This window comes from Hyperolius riggenbachi, chromosome 12, assembly GCF_040937935.1.
Source record: "Hyperolius riggenbachi isolate aHypRig1 chromosome 12, aHypRig1.pri, whole genome shotgun sequence".
Lineage (NCBI taxonomy): Eukaryota > Metazoa > Chordata > Amphibia > Anura > Hyperoliidae > Hyperolius > Hyperolius riggenbachi.
Genome location: NC_090657.1, coordinates 108,178,265 through 108,200,672, shown reverse-complemented (window position 1 = coordinate 108,200,672; position 22,408 = coordinate 108,178,265). Strand labels below are relative to the sequence as shown.

The following is a 22,408-nucleotide window of genomic DNA, read 5'->3' as shown; positions in this document are numbered from 1 at the left end:
CTTTGCAATGGATCCTGCACATGATGTCAGTGCTGCTCCTCTTACCTGATCCTGTATGTTGGTTTCACACACTCCCTTGTTGAGCTGATCTTGAAGGCTGCTCACTACAGCATTGTTTCCAGGGACACGGTATATTCCCAGATACTCCAAACCTTTCTGCTCCACCATGGTACAGCAAAACTCTACAATCAGCGGAACGCCCTGTGGGTGATGCAACATGACGTTCAGATGAGCTTTCTCCACAACATACACAGGGCCAGATTTGTACATTGTCGCCCAAGGCCCACTGTCACCCTCTCTCGCCCATTCTCCTTGTCCTGTGTACTCCCCCATATTGTGCTCCCCTAGACTCGTGCTCCCCCAGTTCTATGCTGCTCTCACCCATCCTGCCCCCCCCTCCCCATCCTGCTCCCCGGTCATGTGCTGTGCTCCCCCAGTCCTGTGCTACTCCGTCCTGAGCTGTTGTGCCACTGTGTGTGTGTGTGTGTGTGTGTGTGTGTGTGTGTCGGGGGGGAATAGTTACCTCTACCTCCAACTAGGCACCAGAAAAGGGGAGAAGTCCATTGTACCTGACACTGGGCAAGGGTGTTCCACCTCTTGTGATACAAAGACAAACAACAAAGACAAATAACACTTATATCGCGCTTTTCTCCTGGCGGACTCAAAGCGCCAGAGCTGCAGCCACTAGGACGCGCTCTATAGGCAGTAGCAGTGTTAGGGAGACTTGCCTAAGGTCTCCTACTGAATAGATGCTGGCTTATTGAACAGGCAGAGCCGAGATTCGAACCCTGGTCTCCTGTGTCAGATGCAGAGCCCTTAACCATTACACCATCCAGCATCACTATTCAGTAAAACAATAACATTCAAGTGAATGGAGCTTTGGATGAACAATTTAGGGTACGGTAATTGTGGTAGGCAATTCAAGTATTGATTTCTGGTGTCAAAAAATCAGATTGCCGCTTTTTAGAGTGATCTGTCCTCTGCTACCAGATCTTCTTTATAAACAAGCCCCTAGGTGTCACATGGTTACACTAGACTGTTAAATCCACCTGTTAAATCCAGAGTGCAGAGAGCAAATATGAATTCTCTCCACCACTTTGCTTCTACAGACTTTGCTTGCTGATTTTTGGGTTTAGTATGATTGTGATACAATTATGCCTATGGATAATCTAGGCATACAGTATGCAGAACTAACAACAGTTACAACTTCCTGCTCTTTAAAGGGATAGGGTTAAAAACATGTTAGAACTGACCAATCAGGCAGAGTTAAGGTAGCCATACATCTAACGATTTTTGTTCGATCGACAAAGTGACTTAGGCACATTTGATCTGAACAATGTTGTGCCTCCATGCTCTGCCCTCAAAAATTTATTGTCTGTCAATTTAAATCATGTGAACACTATCCGATTCTTCTGCGATCGACCAACACCTTTCAAACCGCTCAAATGACAAACCTGGTCAAGTCGACATGATACTGGTCAGTTTTCAATCATCAAGCATACTGGGACACACTCAACTCTCAATTCCATAAAATGATTGAATCAAAAGGTCAATCATACAGCAAAATTGCTAGATGAATGGCCTTTAGCATTCCACAGACATGGACACCCAGCAGAATCTGACTAGGAGGGGAAAGTCTATTGTCCTTGCTGACATAATGGGTGAGGACATTTGTTTCCTTAATATGGGGGCTAAAGTCTGCTCTCCTCTAAGCACTGAGATATCCATAGGCAGCAGAAATGATGAGTGAAACATGATATTTCTGCTATCAGTGATTTGTCTAGTCTGGCAGATCTAGTGATCTTTGCTTCTGAGAGCAGAACTTAAGTCAGCTAAATAAAGCTGCCCTGCCTATAGCACAGCCACACTTCCTACTCCAGGTCCAATCTTTTAATGTGTTTTTGTAATGTAGACTCACCCAGTGTATTTCTCTATGGCCCTTGCATGGTATACAATGACATATTGAGCAAACCCTTCATAGCTGGATGGAGATTATGGTTTGCTTGAAGTTTATATAACACTTGATGAAGTAGTTTATACATGTGACCCCTCACCTTATTCTCTGTGGCGGGCTGACAGTCCTCCAGCCTCACACCAAATGCCCGTGGGGGGCTCTTCTTATTCTTTTTCATTAGGTGGATTCCCCAGGGGACCTTAGAGGAGGTTCCTTCCTCTGCTGGGAAAGCACAGAAAGCCTCATAAATATTCGCTTACTGGAAGCAGCACTGTGGAAAGGTCTCAACAAGCAGCAAAACACCCAACAATGCCGCTGCTTTATGAAAGCTACAGATAACAGAGTTTATAAAAACAATGTATTGAGAGTTCAAAGCCTCTATGTAGACCCTCAGATGTATCTTTACAGAAGGGATAGTTCAGTTTTAGATACAAGGGGAGTACACCACTAACTTTATATATAGATCTTTTGTAAAGTATTAAATCAATACTGAAGCGACCTGAGAGAAGAAAGTCAGATACTTGCCAATGTAGAGGGAAGGCTCTAGATCTCATAGAGCCTTCTGGTCCTCTCTGTATGTCCTTGTTCCAGTGCTGTCCACAATTCTAATTTTAAGGCTTGAGAAGCATTCGTGTCCCCGAGTGCTTGTGAAGCTCTGTACTGCGCATGAGCGAGTGCTTGTGAAGATCTGTACTGAGCATGAGCGAGTGCATCTGAAGATCTGTACTGTGCATGAGCGAGTGCTTGTGAAGATCTGTACTGTGCATGAGCGAGTGCTTGTGAAGATCTGTACAGAGCATGAGCGAGTGCTTGTGAAGATCTGTACTGTGCATGAGTGAGTGCTTGTGAAGATCTGTACTGAGCATGAGCGAGTGCTTGTGAAGATCTGTACTGTGCATGAGCGAGTGCTTGTGAAGATCTGTACTGAGTATGAGCGAGTGCTTGTGAAGATCTGTACTGAGCATGAGCGAGTGCTTGTGAAGATCTGTACTGAGCATGAGCGAGTGCTTGTGAAGATCTGTACTGAGCATGAGCGAGTGCTTGTGAAGATCTGTACTGAGCATGAGCGAGTGCTTGTGAAGATCTGTACTGAGCATAAGCGAGTGCTTGTGAAGATCTGTACTGCGCATGAGCGAGTGCTTGTGAAGATCTGTACTGAGCATGAGCGAGTGCTTGTGAAGATCTGTACTGAGCATGAGCGAGTGCTTGTGAAGATCTGTACTGAGCATGAGCGAGTGCTTGTGAAGATCTGTACTGCGCATGAGCGAGTGCTTGTAAAGATCTGTACTGAGCATGAGCGAGTGCTTGTGAAGATCTGTACTGAGCATGAGCGAGTGCTTGTGAAGATCTGTACTGAGCATGAGCGAGTGCTTGTGAAGATCTGTACTGTGCATGAGCGAGTGCTTGTGAAGATTTGTACTGAGCATGAGCGAGTGCTTGTGAAGATCTGTACTGTGCATGAGCGAGTGCTTGTGAAGATCTGTACTGAGCATGAGCGAGTGCTTGTGAAGATCTGTACTGTGCATAAGCGAGTGCTTGTGCAGTCGGGGACACGAGTGCTTTCAATTCCTTCTGAGGATCCCCAAAGGCATATTCAACCAGTTGGTCCAATACCTGCAACAGGGAGGAAAGTGCTGGAACAAGGCCAGGGATAGAGGACCGGTAAGGTTCTATGAGATCCAGAGCCTTCCCTCTACATAGGTGAAAATCTGCCTTTCTTTTAGTCAGGTCACTTCAGTATCACTTTATCACTTTTGCTATTTTTGCAGCTTCATACTAAACTCATTTAATCATGTAAAACACAGAACCCTACACTGACACAGCCAAAGCAGGATTTCAGCTATATAAAGGACAACTGAAGTGAGAGAGATATGGAGGCTGCCATATTTATTTCCTTTTAAGCAATACCAATTGCCTGGCTGTCCTGCTGATCCTCTGCCTCTAATACTTTTAGCCATAGACCCTGAACAAGCATGCAGCAGATCAGGTGCTCTGACTGAAGTCTGCCTAGATTAGCAGCTTGCATGTTTCAGGTTTGGGATTCAGACACTACTGCATCCAGAAAGATCAGCAGGATAGCCAGGCAACTGGTAATGTTTAAAAGGAAATAAGTATGGCAGCCACCATATTCTTCTCACTTCAGTTTTCCTTTGAAAAAAAAAACTGAACTATCATACTGACAAGGGGTAAGGTGCCTGCCTTGGGCACATTTGAGGGAGAAACTGCATCAGCTCATTACACTTTTGTAGACATTGGCCTCAATTCACTAAACTTATCTCCTGTCTTTAATAACTCTTCTAGAGTTGTTACCATGGTGATAAGGCATGTAGTATTCAGGAAACATTTTACCTCAGGCAAGCCTAAAGTTAACTCTTCTGTCTTTAAATTAACTCTCCAATCCTTAAAATAACTCCAGAGTTAAAGACAGGCTGTTAATTAGCTGCATGTGAAAATAACTACAGAGGAGGTAAATTAACTACAGAGGAGGTAAATTAACTACAGGAGAGGTAAATTAATTAATTTTCTCTTGCCTTATTATCTCTAGCATGATCTTAGTGAATTGAGGCCATAGTGATCAGCTGCACACATTTTTAACACTTTCTTGCCAGACGACTGGCTTTCCCTATTGCAATAAACCAGGAGAGAAGACACAGATTCTTAAGCTGGCCAGTGGCCACTAACGGTCCAATTTCTAGTGAAAAATTGTTAGAGCGATCAGAAATTCTGAGCGGATTGGTTGTAAATAATCTCCATTGGTGGACACAATAAATTTGGATTTTCTTGGTGGTCGTGATAGATAGGAAGCAAAGATTGGTTAGTTGATGGTGTAGTGAACGATTTTTCGTCCGATCAGAATTTCTGATCGCTCGAAAGATTTTTCGCTAGAAATTGGACAGTTAGTGGCCACCTTTAGCCTTAACAATAACTGCAATTAAGATATGTTTAAATACAATGTCTGGCTGAAGTTGTTTATCACTGCTGACACATTAGTGATGTGAAAAGGCTTCTGAAAGTCCATTGAAATTAAATTAAAAGGTATCTGTAGCCATGTATAAAAAAAAAAAAAAAAAAAAAAAAAAAGTTACATACTCACCTAAGAAGAGAAGAAGAGAAAAGGCTGTGGGTCCCTTAGATCCTTTCCAGTGCTCTCTGTGCCCCCTCATTCCCCTGCCATTTGAACTGGCGCCTGGACAGGAAGGCTCTATAGGACACCCTCCGTTTAGTTGAGTATGTAACATTTTATTTTACGTGGCTACGGGTATCCAAACACTGGTGTTTTCAGTAGCAGACATGTTGTTTCAGGCAACAGTGCAAAGCATATTATAAAAAAAAAAGGAAACCAGTATACAACTTAATATAACTTAACCAGAGATGGCGCTAGAACAACGGGGATGGACTTAAGACTGGGAAAGCTTTATGATATCCAGAGCCTTCCCTCTACAGGCAAGTATTTAAAGTGAACCTCCAGACTAAAAATCGACTCAGCAGCACTGAAAAGGCTTGGTGTTTCTTTAACAGTTTCACAGCATCAGAACTTTGTTTCTCTTATACAAGCCTCATTTTTAGCTGCACAGAAGAAAGTTTTCCCCTTATGCTTTGCATAGCATGATGGGATTTCTGATGTTGTTCTCGTTTTGCTGTTTTGGTGCAATTTTTTTTTTTTTACATTTTGAATTTGACATTTGAAGCCTAGTGTGTGCAGCTGGGAGGGGTTATCAGGACACAGGACAGTTGGAACTGTGTCTCCTGCTCCTTGTCACCTCCTTTCAACCAAAAAGATGGCTGCCCCCATGACAAAGATGGCAGCCCCCATGAATCACAAACATTTGCCTGTTCTTTTAAAACAGGGTGGGTAAAAGATTATATTACCTATCTATTCTAATTAACATAACTAATGTAACTTATTAATAGTATGTTTGTTTAGGCTGAAGTTCCCCTTTAACCTGAAGTGTGTCTCTTCAGGTTCACTTTAAAGAGAAACTATTAGCTATAAAATGCCCCTTCCCCCCAAAAAAACCCACATATGTAAGTAGATAAATACTTCTACATAGAAAAATACTACTTACATAACAGATGTATTGTAGTGTTCATGTTTTTATTTCTGTGATTTGTGTATTGTAAAATTAGATGATTCCTGTTGCTGGCAGTGACCATCTTGTGTCCTCCGGCTAGAACCCCTCCCCCCCCCCCCCCCCGCATCCCCCTCCTTCCCGCACTGATTCTGTGCGCAGCATGGAGGAATAAATGCAGCAGCCACAGACTCACCTACTAATGGATCCAAGCGCTGCCGTTCCCATCTATTCTTTGCACTACCGCCAGCGGTAGGGCAGAGAGTATAGAAGGATACTGCAGCGCCTGGAACCATTATTCAGTGAGTCTGTGTGCACCGCCTTTATCCTTCCCCAATGCTCAGTGTGGGGAATAGGGAGAATGCAGCGGCGGACGGCATAATTGCAGGGGGGGGGGAGGAGGGGGCAGAGGACAGTGACAGGAGATAGCCTCTGGCCCCCCTCCCTGCGCTCTAACAGCGGCTGCAGAGACAGAGAGAAGGGGAGACCAAGGTGGCCAATCAAAGAGGAGAGAAGTGAGTGACAGAGGCTTCAGCCAATCAGGCTGATTCAGCATGCCTATCACTTCTCTTTTGCGTCTGCGTACCATCTTAGAGCCCGGGGGCATGGGGAGAGAAACTTTACATGAAAAAAATAGTAAGGCTAGGCGTGAGTGAGGGTGTGCATGTGTGGTGTGAGTCGGTGGTGTGGTCAATTAACCATTGGGCTCTTATTTTATATATTTATGTGTGTATGTCTTTCTTTCATATTGACAAATAATACATTTTTGATATTTTAGTAATTACTTCTCCATTGGTCTTTTGTTGTTTGGGGTATATGCCTTGCTTTGAGGCCCTCTATATGTTTTTGCTTTTTAACTTTTCAATTGCCTAAGATGACATCACAGAATGGACACCTATAACCAGGAAGGCGATGCGATAAATGCGGATCCCAGCTAGGTGAGTTATCTTAACTACTGCGGCTGCGCACTCTGCATGCGTCCATGCCCTGGGGGATGTCCTGCCCTGCCTGTCCCTAGAAAGGTGCACCACTGTAGGGCTACTTTATATTGCTTATTAATACCAAAAATAAGGGCAATGCATTGGCAGACTTACCTTTCACAGCACCATCTTGTTTTGGAGATCGTGGAGCTGCCAGGCCTGTCGCCCACAACAGTTCTGATCGAATCCCTAAACTGCGTGTCCCCTTTGGGGAGGTGTCAGGTTTGGCGCCACTAACACTGTGAAATGAACCAGAAAGAAGGTTAGATGTTTGGATGAAAGCAAAATGGCAAAATATTTATTAACAGCATGGAGGGACATCTTACCTAACTTTGCGATACTCATTGAGCTTCTCTTTAATTAAAGCATGGCTGGCAAAGTTGGGATCCTAGGAGGAACAAATATGAAAGCTTATTTATTTTTCAGCTTTGTTTTGTTTTTTACTCATGGAATGTCTTAGAAGAGTATTGCCCTCCCTCCAATACTATAAGATAAGTGCACATTTAGACAGCGCAATTGGGCAAAACATTCTATCACAATCAATGCTGTGTGTACAGTACAGGGGGTCACCATTTTCTGGCCCTAAAATTTTAACTGGTTGTGATATGAAACCTCATTTTTATTTTTTACCAAAGCGCTACCCATCCTTTTTTCTCCTCTCCCATTGTCCATCCTTGACACCTGCAGATAGGTCAGGTTTTAAAATGGACCTGAACTATTGCACAGGACAGAAGGAAAACAGAGAGAAATGCCCCCTGTATGTATTTAGAGAGTTTAATTCCCCCTTATCTGTGTCTACACATAAGTTGTAATTTGATCTCTCCTCTGTGTCACATGACTGCCATGGCAGAAATGGCAGATAATCTGCTTCCATGAAAGCAGGAAGTAGAAACAGTGCAGATTTGTTCTAGCACTAGTGACCTAAGCCCATCTGAAAACGAGCTCTAGGTCTGTCACCACCGCATGCACCCGCCCGGCCGGCCTGCCCGCCCTGTCCCAACGGCTGTCAGTGCTTGACATGCGCAGTAGCGCAAAAGCACTGGCACACGGACAGGACACAGGGACACTTGCAAATTATTAGGTAGGATGTGTATCAGCTGTTAACGGTGGTTCTCAACCTTTTCAGCACATGCGATCCCTTTGTGGGTCATCCCTATGCAAATGTACTGCTGCAATCTAAGAATAGTGCTGGTACTTTCGATCTGAGCTATGCAAATGTACCCCTACCGAATAAAGCGGCGCAGAAGTGGGCGGTGCCATTACATGATGTGGGTGAAGTCAAATACCAGCAAAATACAGGTAAACAAATGCGATAGAGACTGTGTCCATTCTTAACCTGAATTCATTGTCTTTTGTCCCCCTCTGTTCTCCATATGCCTCTTTTGTCCCCCTCTGTGTCACCCCAGTTTGTGCCTCATTTGTCTCCCTCTGTGTCATCTCATCTCCTGGTATTACCTCTGTGTCACCTCTGTTCCCCCTGTGCCTATTTTCTACCCCTCTGTTCCCCCTGTGCCTCTTTTGGCCCCCTGTGTCACCTCGTCTCTCTGTCCTAGCTAGGTATAGGTGCCCCCGTATAGGTATCCAGGTATAAGTCCCCCAGTTTAGGTAGCAAGGCATATGTGCCCCCAGTATAAGTATCCAGCCATAGCTGCCCCCAGTATAGGTATCCAGCCATAGCTGCCCCAGTATAGGTTAGCAAGGTATAGGTGCCCCCAGTATAGGTAGTGAGCTATAGGTGCCTCAGTATAGGTAGCCAGGTAAAGGTGCCATAGTGTAGGTAGTGAGCTATAGGCGCTCCAGTATAGATAGCTAGGTGGTGCCCCAGTATAATCTTACATAGGCCCGTTCCCACGCGGACTCCTCTCGCCAGGCTCTCCTCTTCTCGCTGCGTCCTCCCGCTATGGTTACTTCCGGCAGCTCCTCTGACATAATGAGAGGCTGCCAGGTAACCATAGCAACAGGACGCGAGGCAGTGAGAGGAGGAGAGCGTGGCGACAGGAGGAGAGCCCGGTGAGAGGAGTCCACGCACGAGCGAGGCTAAGTAAGTTACTGCCCCCCTTGCCACGGACACTGCCTGCCCTTCCTGCCACTTCTCTGAGGGGAGCGTGATCTGCCATTTTGTCTGCGGCCCCTGAGGAACCCCTGACAGGTGGTAATGTACGCCCCAATTGTCCGTGGACCCCAGGTTGAGAAACACTGAGCTGTAACAAAGAAATATTTTTCTGTAAAGGTTATTATGCAGTTGCATATCTTTTAGAGCAGAGGGGAAGTTCTGTGTTCAGGTCCGCTTTAAGAGTTTGGTAGCCCTTATTTTAATGATCTGAGGTGCTGAGTGATAATGGAGTGTGTCACTATTATTATCTCTATTTCACCGGGTAGTCTGTTAGCAGCTGTTAATGTTCCATAGTAACATAAAAACACTACAGTGACTGAAATGAAAACAAGGAAAATTCCAGAAACTCTCATTGGACTAAGAATGAAATATGAATAATATATGTAATCATGTGTCAGTTATACCGGCCGATAATTCATTGTAGAGATAATTAGAGAAACATAGCTTGACGGACAGCTTCAAAGATAATAACTGATGCAATTGAGGAACAATAGACTCCACCTTGAGAGAATATGCTTATTTTTGTAGGTACAGAAAGATCTTTAAAAAATACCTTCTGAAATGTCATCTAAACTCAGGCTGTGCCACGCAAATTTTTTACTGCAGGAAATGTTATTTTATCAGATTTTTTCAGGGCAAATTATTTATTAATGAAAAAAGTGTTTCAAAATCAATGACAGTAACTGGTATAACTTGTATTGTATTGCATTGTGGAGTTTTTCTTTAACAGTGTGTAAAAAAGCATCCTCTGTGGAATGCCCAAACACAGCCCCATCTGCTCTACTTCCTTTACAGACCTTTGTTTTCTAGAAATCTGCTCTAAGCACCTATCTACACTGACCACACCCCAGCAGCCACCATCACACACCCGACATAATAGATCCTTACCTCCCCTTCCACCCGACTGTTCTCTCTGATGGATTTGACCCAGGCCAGCATGTCATCCCGATCCTCGGCCTGGAAGAGGTATTCACAGAAGTCAGGTGTTGTGAGCCGGAAGACGTGCTTCTTTTTGGTCTCGCTGTAAGAGATGTCCACCAGGCTACCGGGGATACTGATTGGCTGCTCCTCTTCAGTCAGTGCCGGGCTCCGGGACTCTGGGCGTTCCTTATGCAAGAAGAGGAGGTGAGGGCGCAGGATGGAGTACACCCTCTTCCACTGACGGAGTCCACTCCCAACCTTCTACAAAGACAAGAAGGCCAAAGACCTGCGTTTAATCTCATACTGTAGTAATATCATACTTAAAAAAAAAAAAAAAAATAAGTTACAGGCCCAGGGAAAACCCTCATCTCAGAAAAGGGACCAGGGATGTGTGTGGTAACAAGGAGCAAAAACACTCAACAACTTTAAATATTTAAAGCAGAATTCTAGTCAAGAGAGAATAAAACCATGAGATGGAGATGAAAAATGTACATTTTTCAATAGCTGCAGAACCCTGATGAGCACAATCATCAGTGGCGTAGCTAGAGACCAAGAGGCGCCACAGCAAAACTTTAATAAGGCCCTTGGATGTATGCACTCTTAAGCAATGCCACCTGCCCCTACCCTATGGATATGAGTTACCGTAATTGGGTAATTTACATTCAAATTAACACTGCACATAGTCCATGGGCACTGAGACAAAGCAGAGGGTGGAAAAACACACGTTAGTTAATGGTGAATACATTAAGTACCCACTGGGCCCCCTATGCTCCAGGGTCTCATAGCAGTTGCTATGGCTATTGCTATGGCCCTGATAATCATATCTTGCAAAACTGGTCTAGATTTATTCACACCTTTCTGCTATCAGGTGGTGAAAGCCAGTCCTGCAGTGGACCACAGCAAAGGTAGCTGAAAGATAAGCGAATCAGCTTGTGTGCTATTGTAGCAACCCATAATAAATCCAGAAAAGCCCACAAATAATGGTCAAAAGGATACGGTCTATGGATTTGGGCAGTCGATTGTAGTAGCAATCGTTTATGTTCAACAACCTTCGTTTTGATCTAAAATTAGCCAGGCAGGGTTTAAAAATGTTTGCTACCCAAAATTAGATAGGATTATTTATGTTATCACATCAGGGAGAACTTTAATAAATAAGGATGACTATCTCTATGAAGTTTGCATGTTCCTTCTACTAATAGTGGTTTGTTTCAGTGTTTCCAATCTTACCACAATCCAGAAAAACAGGTTGTTAAGTTCCCAGACAGGCACATGGGTAAGTGGGTAGAAGACAGGGGCATGTGTTTCACTGATGGGCGGGCAGAGGGATGGGCAGATAGCTAGACAGATAGAGCACATTCAGCTTTGCCATCCTACCTTCCCCTTATTGGTGAGAATCTGCTTATACAGCAGCCAGCCTTCCTTGCGCACATCACTGAACTCTGTATCAGACATCTCTGAGGCCGAGTGACGCTTTGACTGTCCATCTTCAGAAGCAATCAAGCTGTCCAATGACTGTAAAGAAACAAAAGGTGAAAGGAACTGATAAAGAAATGCATGCAGACATCATCATACACCTCCACATAGACATGTGATCCTCCTGATCTGAAGGAGGCAGAAACCACTGTAGGATATCTGCAATCAAAGAGGACATAACACTTCATTGTGCCTATATTCCAGCACATATTCATAGCAATGGGGAGTAGGCTGGTCCCTATACAAGATTAAGTAATCAGACGAAAAGATTGAAGGTTTTTTCACACAAGTATTAATACAGTCTCTTCATTATATTAAAAAAAAAAAAGAAAAAAGAAAAAATCTGTGATTGAAAGTCATGGAGGAGCATGTCCATTGTAATGTATATACACTACCCTCCTGTGTGCCCCTTGCCCTATGTGTACACTGCCCTCCAGTGTGCCTTTTGTACTGTGTGTACACTGCAATCCAGTGTGCCCTTTGTACTGTGTGTACAATGCCCTCCAGTGTGCTCCTTGCACTGCATGTACACTGCCCTTCAGTGTGCCCCTTTCACTGTGTGTACACTGCTCTCTTTGCACTGCGTGTACACTGCCCTCCTGTGGGCCACATGTACTGAGTAAACACTGCCCCCTCATGTGTGCCCCTTGTCCTCTGTACACACTGCCCTCCAGTGGGCCCCATGTACTGTGTATAAACTGCCCCCTGTGTGCCCCTTGCATTGTGTGTACACTAACCTCCTGCTGGCCACATGTGCTGTGTATACAATGCTCTCCTGTGTTCCCCTTGCACTGTGTGTGTACTACCATTCTATGGGCCCTATGTACTATGTATACACTATCCTCCTGAGTGCCCTTTGTCCTGTGTATACACTGCCCTCCAGTGGGCCACATGTGCTATCTATACACTGCCCTCCTATGTGCCCCTTGCAGTGTGTGTAATACCCTCCTGTGGGCCCTATGTACTATGTATACACTGCCCTCCTGAGTGCCCCTTGTCCTGTGTATACACTGCCCTTCAGTGGGCCACATGTGTTGTCTATACACTGCCCTCCTGTGTACTTCTAGCAATGTGTGTACTACCCTCCTGTGGGCCCTATGTACTATGTATACACTGACATCCTGTGTGCCCCTTTGCACTGTGTATGCTATCCTCCTGTGAGCCCTTTGTTCTACGTGTACTCTGCCCTCCTGTGTGCCCCCCACACAATGTGTATGCACCACCCTCCTGTGGGTCGCATGTACTGAGTATACACTGCCTTCTTCCGTGCCCCTTAACCTGTGTACACACTGCCCTCCTGTGTACCCCTTATCCTGTGTATACACTGCCCTCCAGTGGGCCACAAGTTCTGTGTATACACTGCCCTCCTATGTGTTCCTTGCAGTGTGTGTACTACCCCTCCTGTGGGCCCTATTTACTATGTATCCACTGCCCTCTGTGTGCCCTCTTGCACTGTGTGTACACTACCTTCCTAAGGGCCCCATGTACTGTGTATACACTACATTCCTCTATGCCCCCCTTGTACACTAACCTCGTGCCTGTGCCATGTACTACTATATAACCAAACAATACAGAAAATTTAGCGGAGAAAAAAAAAACCTGTACGGTGTCTGTCTAAAGGTGCCCATACATGGTACAATTTTTCATTTTTTTTTTTATTAGATACTTTAGTTCGATTATTCCATTAGATCGAATATAAAGATTTTTCCAGCATGTCCGATCAGATTTTTCTCAAAAAAACAGGATAATTGTTCGACTTTCTTGATCGAAAAAAAAACATATTTTCAACTTTCATTCGATTAGATCATTTAAATCGAATAAACGGGAAAATCGAACGTTTTTATTGTACCATGAAAGACAACATAATCAGGTAAACACCAGGTTTCACCACACACTTGGTGTAAAAAGGGCCAGTCCAGTATTTCTTCACTGTAATCCTCAAGTACATCTCACAGGTCACGCGCTGGGAATTTCTGTGTGGGAGCTGGTGAAGTGGTTACTCAAGCAAACCACAATACATGACTCCTACCTATTTGTCTTCTTCTCCTTTTCTTGCTTTCTTTATTTAGCTTTTAAGTTGTGTTTCACCGCCGGTTTACAGAGGTCCCTTTTTTGTTATAATTAAAAACTGAGGAGCTGTAATCAATGTTCTGCTAAGAATTTGAGGTCTTGTGTTTAGGGAGCAATTGGTATCCTCAATTACCTAAAACTATCACGTATTAGGAACATAAAACAGATTATGTACCAGCTTTTATATATTGTACTCAAGGCCGGACTTTTTGTGCCTCTACTTCAAGTATGTTGCGGCTCCACTTTCATGTGCAGCAGTGCCCCTCCCATTGCATGTTCAGTCCCCTCTTCCACTTGTATCATTCATGTACTATAGCCCCTCTCTTTCATTAACAGCTCCCTTGGGCATCAGTTTCCCTTTTTCATGTGTTGCTCCCCATTTTCAGCCTCCTCTTTCATATGTAGCAACCCTTCTTTCATTTTCAGGTGCTCCCTTGGGCTGCAGCTGCCCAAGGCCTGGGCATTTCCAGAAATCCAGCCCTGGTTGTACTACAATATAAAGTGTAGCTCATTATTGGTTTATTTCTTGATATGTTTGTAACAGTCAATAAGAACACTTAATAAGAAATGAAGCAGAATGTGGAACAACAGATTTACCGTAGATAACATGTAAATAATGTGGCTTGGATTCACTGAAGAGTACCCCCTGCTACATTACTGCTGTTCTGACCTATGGATGGAGATAATGGATGGAGGTGATGCTGCTGCTGATCAGAACACCGGCAGTGATAACTGTGTCGGGTACACACAACTTAAGGTGGCCACTAACGATACAATTTGGCAAACGATCCTTTACGAACAATTACTCGTATGAATGATTGGAAATGACGGTTTGGGACCACTAACGGACAAAATACTTCTAATCCTTCTGACCAGATTGATGGAATCAATTTCATTAATCTGATTGGATTGGTTGGGAGATTTTCTTCAGTTAGAGGTCCCAAATGATCATTTCCAATCGTTCATAAAAATAATCATTCTTAAACGATTGTTTGCCAAATGGTATCATTACTAGCAACCTTTACATGGACATGGATGGTGGCCGGCATTGCTAATAGCTGTGCATAAAGGAGCTTTTCCATACTAGTAGCATCGGTACTGCAATGATTGCTTCTAAATGCACTGCTCATTTTACAACTCCACCTAAAACAGACATATCAGTTTTGTCTGGATTCTGGTAAATGGACTCACTAGCCAGTTTATTCTGTTTCTATGTCAGTATTAACATGACCAATAGCAGTGGGCATTTGTATTTGCTTAAATCCTTGAGTACCGAGGCCTAGCTATAAAACACTGAAAAAAATTGCTATTTTTTTCCTCTCCACTTTATAGGATCTAACTGGCCTTTTCAAAGCGTCGTACTTGTAAAAGGACGATCAGATTTAGTCCTCTGAAAAAAACACTTGTGATCACCATACTGGAATGACTATAAACGGCTAATATGCAGCTCCATTCACTTGAAAGGAGTAACAGACCCCCACCTGCCATCACTACCTCTTGCCATAAATTGTAGCAGTATGCAGTTAATTAACTGCCCCTGCAGTTGTGTACCACTGGACATCAGCCGCCAAAAACTTCTGATGCCATATTTAAAAGGGGGGGGGGGGGGGTCAGCCTGATCTTCACTTTACAGTGTGACAGGTGTTCTCTGTTTTGAAAGCGTACATTAGAGAACAGTGGTATTTGTTTTCCAACCCCCCCCCCCCCCCCCCCAGATTAAAAATAAAGTGTTTCATTTACCTGGGGCTTCTCAAGCAGCTGTCCCACGCCGGACCTCCACGAGCCTCCGTTCTCCCGCCACTCCGTTCCTCGACTTGTAAGTCGAGGCCAGCGCAGCCCTACCAAATGTTTCCTTTCCACACGTTCCCGTCTATAATTGCGCCATTGCAGACTGGAACGAGAAGAAAGGATATGCGTGGCCAGAGCCGCGCAGGCGCAGTGACCAGGTGGCGAACCTGAAGGTAGCTGTCGGCGGGAGAACGGAGGCTCGAGAGGAGCGGCGCGGGACAGGATGGCTGCTGGGGGCTTACAGTGTGAAACAGTTTGTTTTTAACCTATATACAGTTCCGCTTTAAAGTGAACATGCATGGGGGGGGGGGGTTTGGAAAACAAATACTACTGTTCTCTAATGAACGCTTTCAAAACAGTGAACACCTATCACACTGTAAAGTGAAGATCAGGCTGATCCCCCTTTTAAATATCGCGTAAGAAGATTTTGGCGGCTGATGTCCAGTGATGATGATCATATAAAAGAAGCTATCAGACTTAAAAGAGTTGTCTTTCACCTCTTTTATAAATGTGGAAAAAATTAATAATGCAATTATTTCTTCAGGAATAAAAGAGCCTTTCTAGTAAACAGTGTCTTTGTCTCCTTTATAAATAGACCACCTGTCTGCCTCCATGCAAGGCTTGCTCAACACAAATCATCTCCTACTTCCTCCTTCCACTAGAGGCTGCTATAACCAGACCAAAGTATGTCTTATGTCTCTATTGAAAAGTGCATACTGACCTAACATTTACATGTATATGGTTTATGCAAGAACTAATCCCTTAGTTGTTTTTCAGCCTGATTTAAGCAGCTTTAATCCTGTATTGTGCCGTCATCCTTTATGTGTGCACAGCGACTTGCATCACAACAGATTTTTTTTAAATGTCATAAGCAGGTAACTGCAGAATTCAGAAGCCATATGAGGGTAAGAACTAGCGTTCCTTACAATAAGTCACCATTGTCTAACCACACTAAGTGCATTTCAACAGAAAAATATGCAAATCCAAAACGCATTCAAATATAACTCCCCTTTCATGGACATAGCACATAAACCCCCTCAGTTTTGAATATATTGCTCGCTCCATCCATATTAACGTATCCTTGCGTGAAACCTGACACAGTGATCACCATGGGTTAGGCTGTATTGCTCCCATCATGCTTTGCAATGTAACGATAGCAGATGTGACACCACTATGCTAAATTCAGCAGACATTCATTACTGGTGTTTGAATTTTGGAGGTTTGGAACAGGTTACTGTTCTGTTGTTCAGATATTTAAGGATCTTGATGATATAATTATTATTTTGAATTATAAGCCAAACACAGACACTTAACAATCCTAGCAATGAGAGATGCACATATATTCTAGATTTTATTTCATCCAGACTCCTGTACTTTTAATGCTGTAAGAACTGTAAGAACATTTATTTGTCAGAACACCTAACTTTCATTTAAAGTCAGTGACTAACTTACAGAGAACCAGAAGCAAAGACACTGGCTGAAAAATTCCACCACAGCCAGATGCTGTAAATCAGAGTGCACAGCAGACAGGATGCTTATGTAGACAACAAACTGATGGCCAAAACCATCACAGTCATTTTAGTCATCAACAGTTTGATGTCTGTACACGTCATGATTAATGCAAAATATATATTAGTCTCTTTATTTAGCCTTCCTTGCTTTAGGGAAGAATCTGGAGCTCAGACTGTCACCCTGTCAACCATCTGACCTCATGCGCCGTATACTTCCCACTGTCTCTTAGCTCCTAAGGGCTCATTCGCACGGATAGCTTGCCAGATGTTTCCTGCCATAGCTGAATAAAAGTTTTAAATTGCCATTGAAATGAGAGCAGTTTTGTGGAGTGTGCCTTGGTAGCATTTGAAGTGAATGTGATCAGCGTTTATTGGGCTAAATTCCAGCCATCACTGTAAAGCAGGGGTCTCAAACTCAATTTACCTGGGGGCCGCAGGAGGCAAAGTCAGGATGAGACTGGGCCGCATAAGGGATTTCGCAAAAAAAGTCAATCAGCAACACCTCCCCCCACCCCCCGTCCCTTGCATTGATTTTTATTTCAAAATCAAATTCACACTGAAGCGAACTATTTTGCCTATTTTACCTTATAGTTCGCTCCAGTGCTCCCATTACAAGTAATCCGCCGTGTCCCCGCCGCAAAACGAGGGCTGCAGAGCCCCCAAATCGCCTGGGGGGCGGGCAATCCGCCGGCATTTCCTGAAAGGGGCAGAGCTTTCAGCTTCAGCTCTGCCCCTCCTGACGTCAATCGCGGCGCATCGCCGCCTCTCCCCGCCCCTCTCTGTGAAGGAAGAGTGAGAGGGGCGGGCAGAGGCAGCGATGCGCCGCGATTGACGTCAGAAGGGGCAGAGCTGAAGCTGAAAGCTCTGCCCCTTCCAGGAAATGCCGGCGGATTGCCCCCCGGGCGATTTGGGGGCTCTGCAGCCCTTGTTTAGAGGTGGGGATGCGGTGGATAACTTGGGAGCACTGAAGCGAACTATAAGGAAGCTTTTGCCGGCACGGGCCACAAAATATTGTATCAAGGGCCGCAAATGGCCCACGGGCCGCGAGTTTGAAACCCCTGCTGTAAAGGCTAAATGCCAGAAAAACGCCAATCTTCAGGGGCGTAACTAGGGGGGAGCAGCCCCTGTGACTGCGGGGGGCCCAGAGGTGTTGTGGTCCCCCAACTACTAACCTTCCCTTCTCCGATACTCCAGATCAGGTGTTTTTGTGGCTACACATTATGGGGGTGAAGATCCTGATGACCACACTTATGAGCTTTGTAAGATGGGTCCCAAGGCTGTGAGGGTCACCAAGAAGAGGCAAAGGAGGGGTTGTGAACATTAAGGGGCCGCATCAAAGTTTTGCTGTCGGACCCCATGATTTGTGGTTACGCCCCTCCCAAGCTTTCTAAACAGTGTTTCAAAGCATTTTTTACCCATAAGACTCAATCAAACAAAGGTGCTCCTGAAGTTTGTTGCCACAGCCGAATATATTCCTTGATAATGCCCACATTTTTGTAGATTTTATCTAGCACTACATGGACCGACCTCCTGTTAGGTGCCACAGAACTGCCTACCTACTTCATTGGCATTTTCATCCCAAAGTAATAAAAGACAACTAATATTTATATTGCACTTTTCTCCTGGTGGACTCAAAGCGCCAGAGCTGCAGCCACTAGGGCGCTCTCAGAAGGCAGAAGCGGTGTTAGGGAGTCCAGCCCAAGGACTGTAGAATGGCAGAGGGAAAAAAAACCCAGAGAGACCTGGGAGCCCAATTTGGTGCAATATTGTTAGTAGATCAGGGTGCTATTATAAAACAGTTGAGATTATACTCACAAGAGTGGGTTGCAGTAAGAGGCAGCCACACCTAGTCGCAGGTGGGGAAATACCGCCCCCACTCGGCCTTTGGTTCCTGTGTGGCAATAATAATATCAATGTAGCTCTATACATGGCGCCCTGATACTCAGAACTCCCTACTATCGGGCACTATTATTGACCTGAGGAAGCTGCTGTAGCCGTGAAACGCGTTGTCTAGTGCACCAATGACAATTGACCTTTTAACTTGAACTTCCACTTGTCTTTATCCAGAGTGGGACATCTATAAGGTAGGACAACTTTGTACTACAATTACTGTTGAATACTAACATATAGAGCTACATTGATATTATTATATAGCTATACACATTCTCTACCCCGGGCACCTCCTACTTGTTTATACAGAGCCCAAGGACTGGCTTACCGAACTGTAGGGCTGAGATTCGAAACCTGGTCACCCGTGTCATAGACAAAGCCCTTAACCACTGCAAAATACACTGCAGACAATGGTTTTGTCGTACTGTGTAAATGTCACACTGACCAAAAGCTGCTGAAAACAAAAAAAAGTCTACCTGAAATGGATCCAACATAATCAGAGATTTCTATAAGTAATTTTTTTTTTAGTAATTTTCCTAGCAATGTGGGAAACGCCTGCAATTCCTGGAAATCCCCAGCGAAACAGCTGTGAGAGTGAGCCCTGAAAGGTGTTCACAAATCCATCATACAATAAAGTAATTTACACTGTTCTCAGGAGTTTGTTTACTCATCCTCAGAACAAGCCTACCTGTTATCAGCTTCGGAGCAGGCAGTTGACAGGACTTGAGCTGTCCTCACTTACTGAGCTCCAGTCACCCATAAAGGATGAAAAGCTAAATAATATAAATCTTCTGTATGCATCTCTACACAATTACAACCATTTACTAATTATTATTCTAAAGGTGCCCATATATGGTTCAATTTTTCAATTAGATTATTTCAGTAGATCGAATATAAACATTTTTCTTGACGTCTGATTGGATTTTTGTATAAAAAAAAAATAAAATGGGATAATAGTTTGTTTTTCTTGATCGAAAAAAAGATTATTTTCAACTTTCATTCGATTTGATCATTTTGGTCGAAAAAACGGGAAAAACGAACATTTTTATTATACCGGGTATGGGTACCATAAGGTGTATATAAGCCAAATCCTGATTGTTTCTCTTGAAGACTGTCCATTTGTACTGTACATAGAGAAAACTACAATCATTAATCTCAATATCTGCACACTATTTTTTTGAGATTTACTGTGTCTCGACCATCTTTATGTGGCAGGAATAAAATAACATTTGTGTAGAGTTGGCCATTTTCTATACTTTTTTTTTTTTGACCAGTCCAGTAATGCAAGATTAACTTAAAAAAAATGATTTTGTTTTCAAACAAGGGGGAGATGGAACACAGAGGCATGTTTCCTGCACTATGACATGCTTCCATGGCCTTCTGCGCCGCTCTGTGCCCCCCCCCCCCCCTTTGAGCATGTCGGTAGACTAACAGGAGAAGGGGCGTCTCTTGCAGTAGAGGCACTCCTGCAATATGCCCCTTCTGGTGTTAGGAACACCCCCTCCCCAGCTCTCATTGGCCCTACACTGCCTCTCCCCCGCCTTCTCTATGCCTCTCCTCAGCCCCTTCGTCTCCTCTGTATGCCCTATGCTCACGGAGGAGACCACAGAGTTGTGTATGCAGCATCGTGACCCCAGGGTCATGGCCATTTTTTTAATTTTTTTTACACAGACTACACTGAGTGATTACAGGAGTAGGTCGGTAGTGTGATGAGAATGTACACTACCTCATCCAGCTAGCTCCCCAGATCAGATGACATTTCAGGATTGCTTTAAACAGATTCTACAGCAATGATAAAAGTTGGTAAATTGCATAGGGGGGAAATAATCATAATTTCACCAATATAATATGATCAAGTTTAAACAACTGGTGCCATCCTTTTCTCTGCCTGCCAGAACTGGCAACAATTACAAAACAATGAAGGGAAACTCAAGAGAAGTGTTTCTGTGTAAAAAGGCAGATAATATTGAAGAAGCAGCAGCAGTAGAGTGGCGACTGTTAATTATATACACATAATGCGCTTTCTCACCCCATCAGTGAAGAAGCTCCGCAGCATCCTGAGGCTCGGCACGCGGCCCACCACCCTCCTGTGGTGGAAGGAAAGGACAATTATCAGATCAGATTTCTGCCAGACACATTATGAGCTTTTAACTTCAACCACATTTATCTATCCAGGGCTCTGCTACTGTAACCCACCTACTCCGCTGCTCCACCTAATGAGCACTCATAGCTCCTGCCTGCAATGTATATTATAGCAAGTCTGCTCAGAGATCACCTTCACCGACAGTATGGGTTCAGCTCTGCCTTGTCTTTAGCTGCATACGTTATACACGACAGAGTCATTTTTCCTCAGCTCTATGCTTATAGGGTACAGAAATGCTCTGAGCTCTTGCCTGATACTCCACTACTCAAAGAGTACCAGAGCCAAAGCTCAGGTACAAAATCAGATACTTACCTAAAGAGAGGGCAGCCTCAAAATCCGATTGAGGCTTCCCTCGCTACTCTGTTGTCCCCCGTTGCTGAGCGCGGCCCCCCAGAAGATTAGTGACAAGGCATTGTGCTAATCACATTGGGGCCACGCAGCTCCTTTTCCTTGTACATGGCGGCGCAATAGTCGACCCAGCCCGCCCATGTGCAGTAAGCCGGAGCCCCGTGCATGCGCGGCCATGATTTAGGAAGAGGAGTTGCACGGCCCGGATGTGGAGGGGGGCCGCGCTCTGCAATGGGAGGCTTTAAAAGATCAAGGGAAACCTCAATAGGAACCTGAGGCCTTTCTCTCTTCAGGGTAAGTATCTCATTTTGAACCCGAGCTTTCGATGGATCCTCTTGTAATAAAAAGTTATTACTTGCTTCGTCTTGTTCCTTAAACTCACTCCCCCGAAATCAGTTTGCACCTGCTTTCAGCCTGTCCCTTGCAGAAGAGTGAAATGGCACTCTCACTGTCTGAGATAGAGAGTGCCACGGAAGGGCCACGGCTTGTTCCTGCAAGGGAGCGGGGCTGCACGCCAGAAGCCAGCCCCATTGGGCCCTGTGGATTTGAAGGATCTGATCCCCGCACTTTGATTGGCTCAATAGGTTGCCTGTCAAGTGATAGGCAGCCTATTGGGCCCCTCAAAGTGTGGGATTCACATCCTCCAAATCCACAGGATCCAAAGCCGCCGGAACTTTACAGGGAGCGTGCATAAGTTAGCAGCGCACACTACTCAGCACTCCTGCTCGTAGCGTGCACTGGGGATTTTTTTAAGTCATGCTGCTCAAACGTAGCTTAGTGAATCAAGCCCAATGTATACAGCTGGGGGACTGCAGAGACCTCAGAGAACATGTGTGCTAGAAGTGGGGCTTTAGAGACACAAATAAGCAGCTGCCCACTTATTGCACTCTTACCTTGGTAACCGCCCCTCATCTTGGAATGTGTTCAGGCCGTCATCACAAGACTTTGAACGTTCAGTGGTAATTGCCTGAAGATATGAAGAACGCCGGCTGGACTTAATGCTACCTAAGTGGCAAAAACACAACAGCCATGTTAGCTAGGGAAAAGATACACAATACAATTTTTAAAGCGCTTTTCTCCCATAGTACTCAAAGCGCGCAGATGTCTCAGGTCAATACAGGGTTGCAGGCGGGACTGTGTGTTACAG

The 22,408-nt window shown here is 44.5% G+C and overlaps 2 protein-coding genes across 27 annotated transcripts in view; one reads left to right on the top strand and one right to left on the bottom strand.

The window, feature by feature from the left end:
* Positions 1-22,408, bottom strand: part of ARHGAP23 (Rho GTPase activating protein 23) — a 180,985-nt gene that overhangs the window by 25,775 nt on the left and 132,802 nt on the right. For all 3 annotated transcript variants that reach the window (XM_068262515.1, XM_068262514.1, XM_068262516.1), the window contains exons 9-16: positions 22,155-22,266; positions 20,800-20,857; positions 11,413-11,550; positions 10,006-10,299; positions 7,331-7,392; positions 7,119-7,243; positions 2,055-2,176; positions 46-201 (exon numbers count right to left, since the gene is read on the bottom strand). In XM_068262515.1, the coding sequence (XP_068118616.1) occupies positions 46-201; positions 2,055-2,176; positions 7,119-7,243; positions 7,331-7,392; positions 10,006-10,299; positions 11,413-11,550; positions 20,800-20,857; positions 22,155-22,266 (1,067 nt within the window). The remainder of the gene's footprint in view (positions 1-45; positions 202-2,054; positions 2,177-7,118; positions 7,244-7,330; positions 7,393-10,005; positions 10,300-11,412; positions 11,551-20,799; positions 20,858-22,154; positions 22,267-22,408) is intronic.
* Positions 1-22,408, top strand: part of SRCIN1 (SRC kinase signaling inhibitor 1) — a 1,481,450-nt gene that overhangs the window by 1,439,007 nt on the left and 20,035 nt on the right. For 22 of the 24 annotated variants that reach the window (XM_068262488.1, XM_068262500.1, XM_068262499.1 and 19 more), the window contains one exon: positions 15,965-16,053. The exons of the other annotated variants lie outside the window; for them this stretch is intronic. In XM_068262488.1, coding sequence (XP_068118589.1) covers positions 15,965-16,053 — 89 coding nt within the window. The remainder of the gene's footprint in view (positions 1-15,964; positions 16,054-22,408) is intronic. 24 annotated transcript variants of the gene reach the window in all.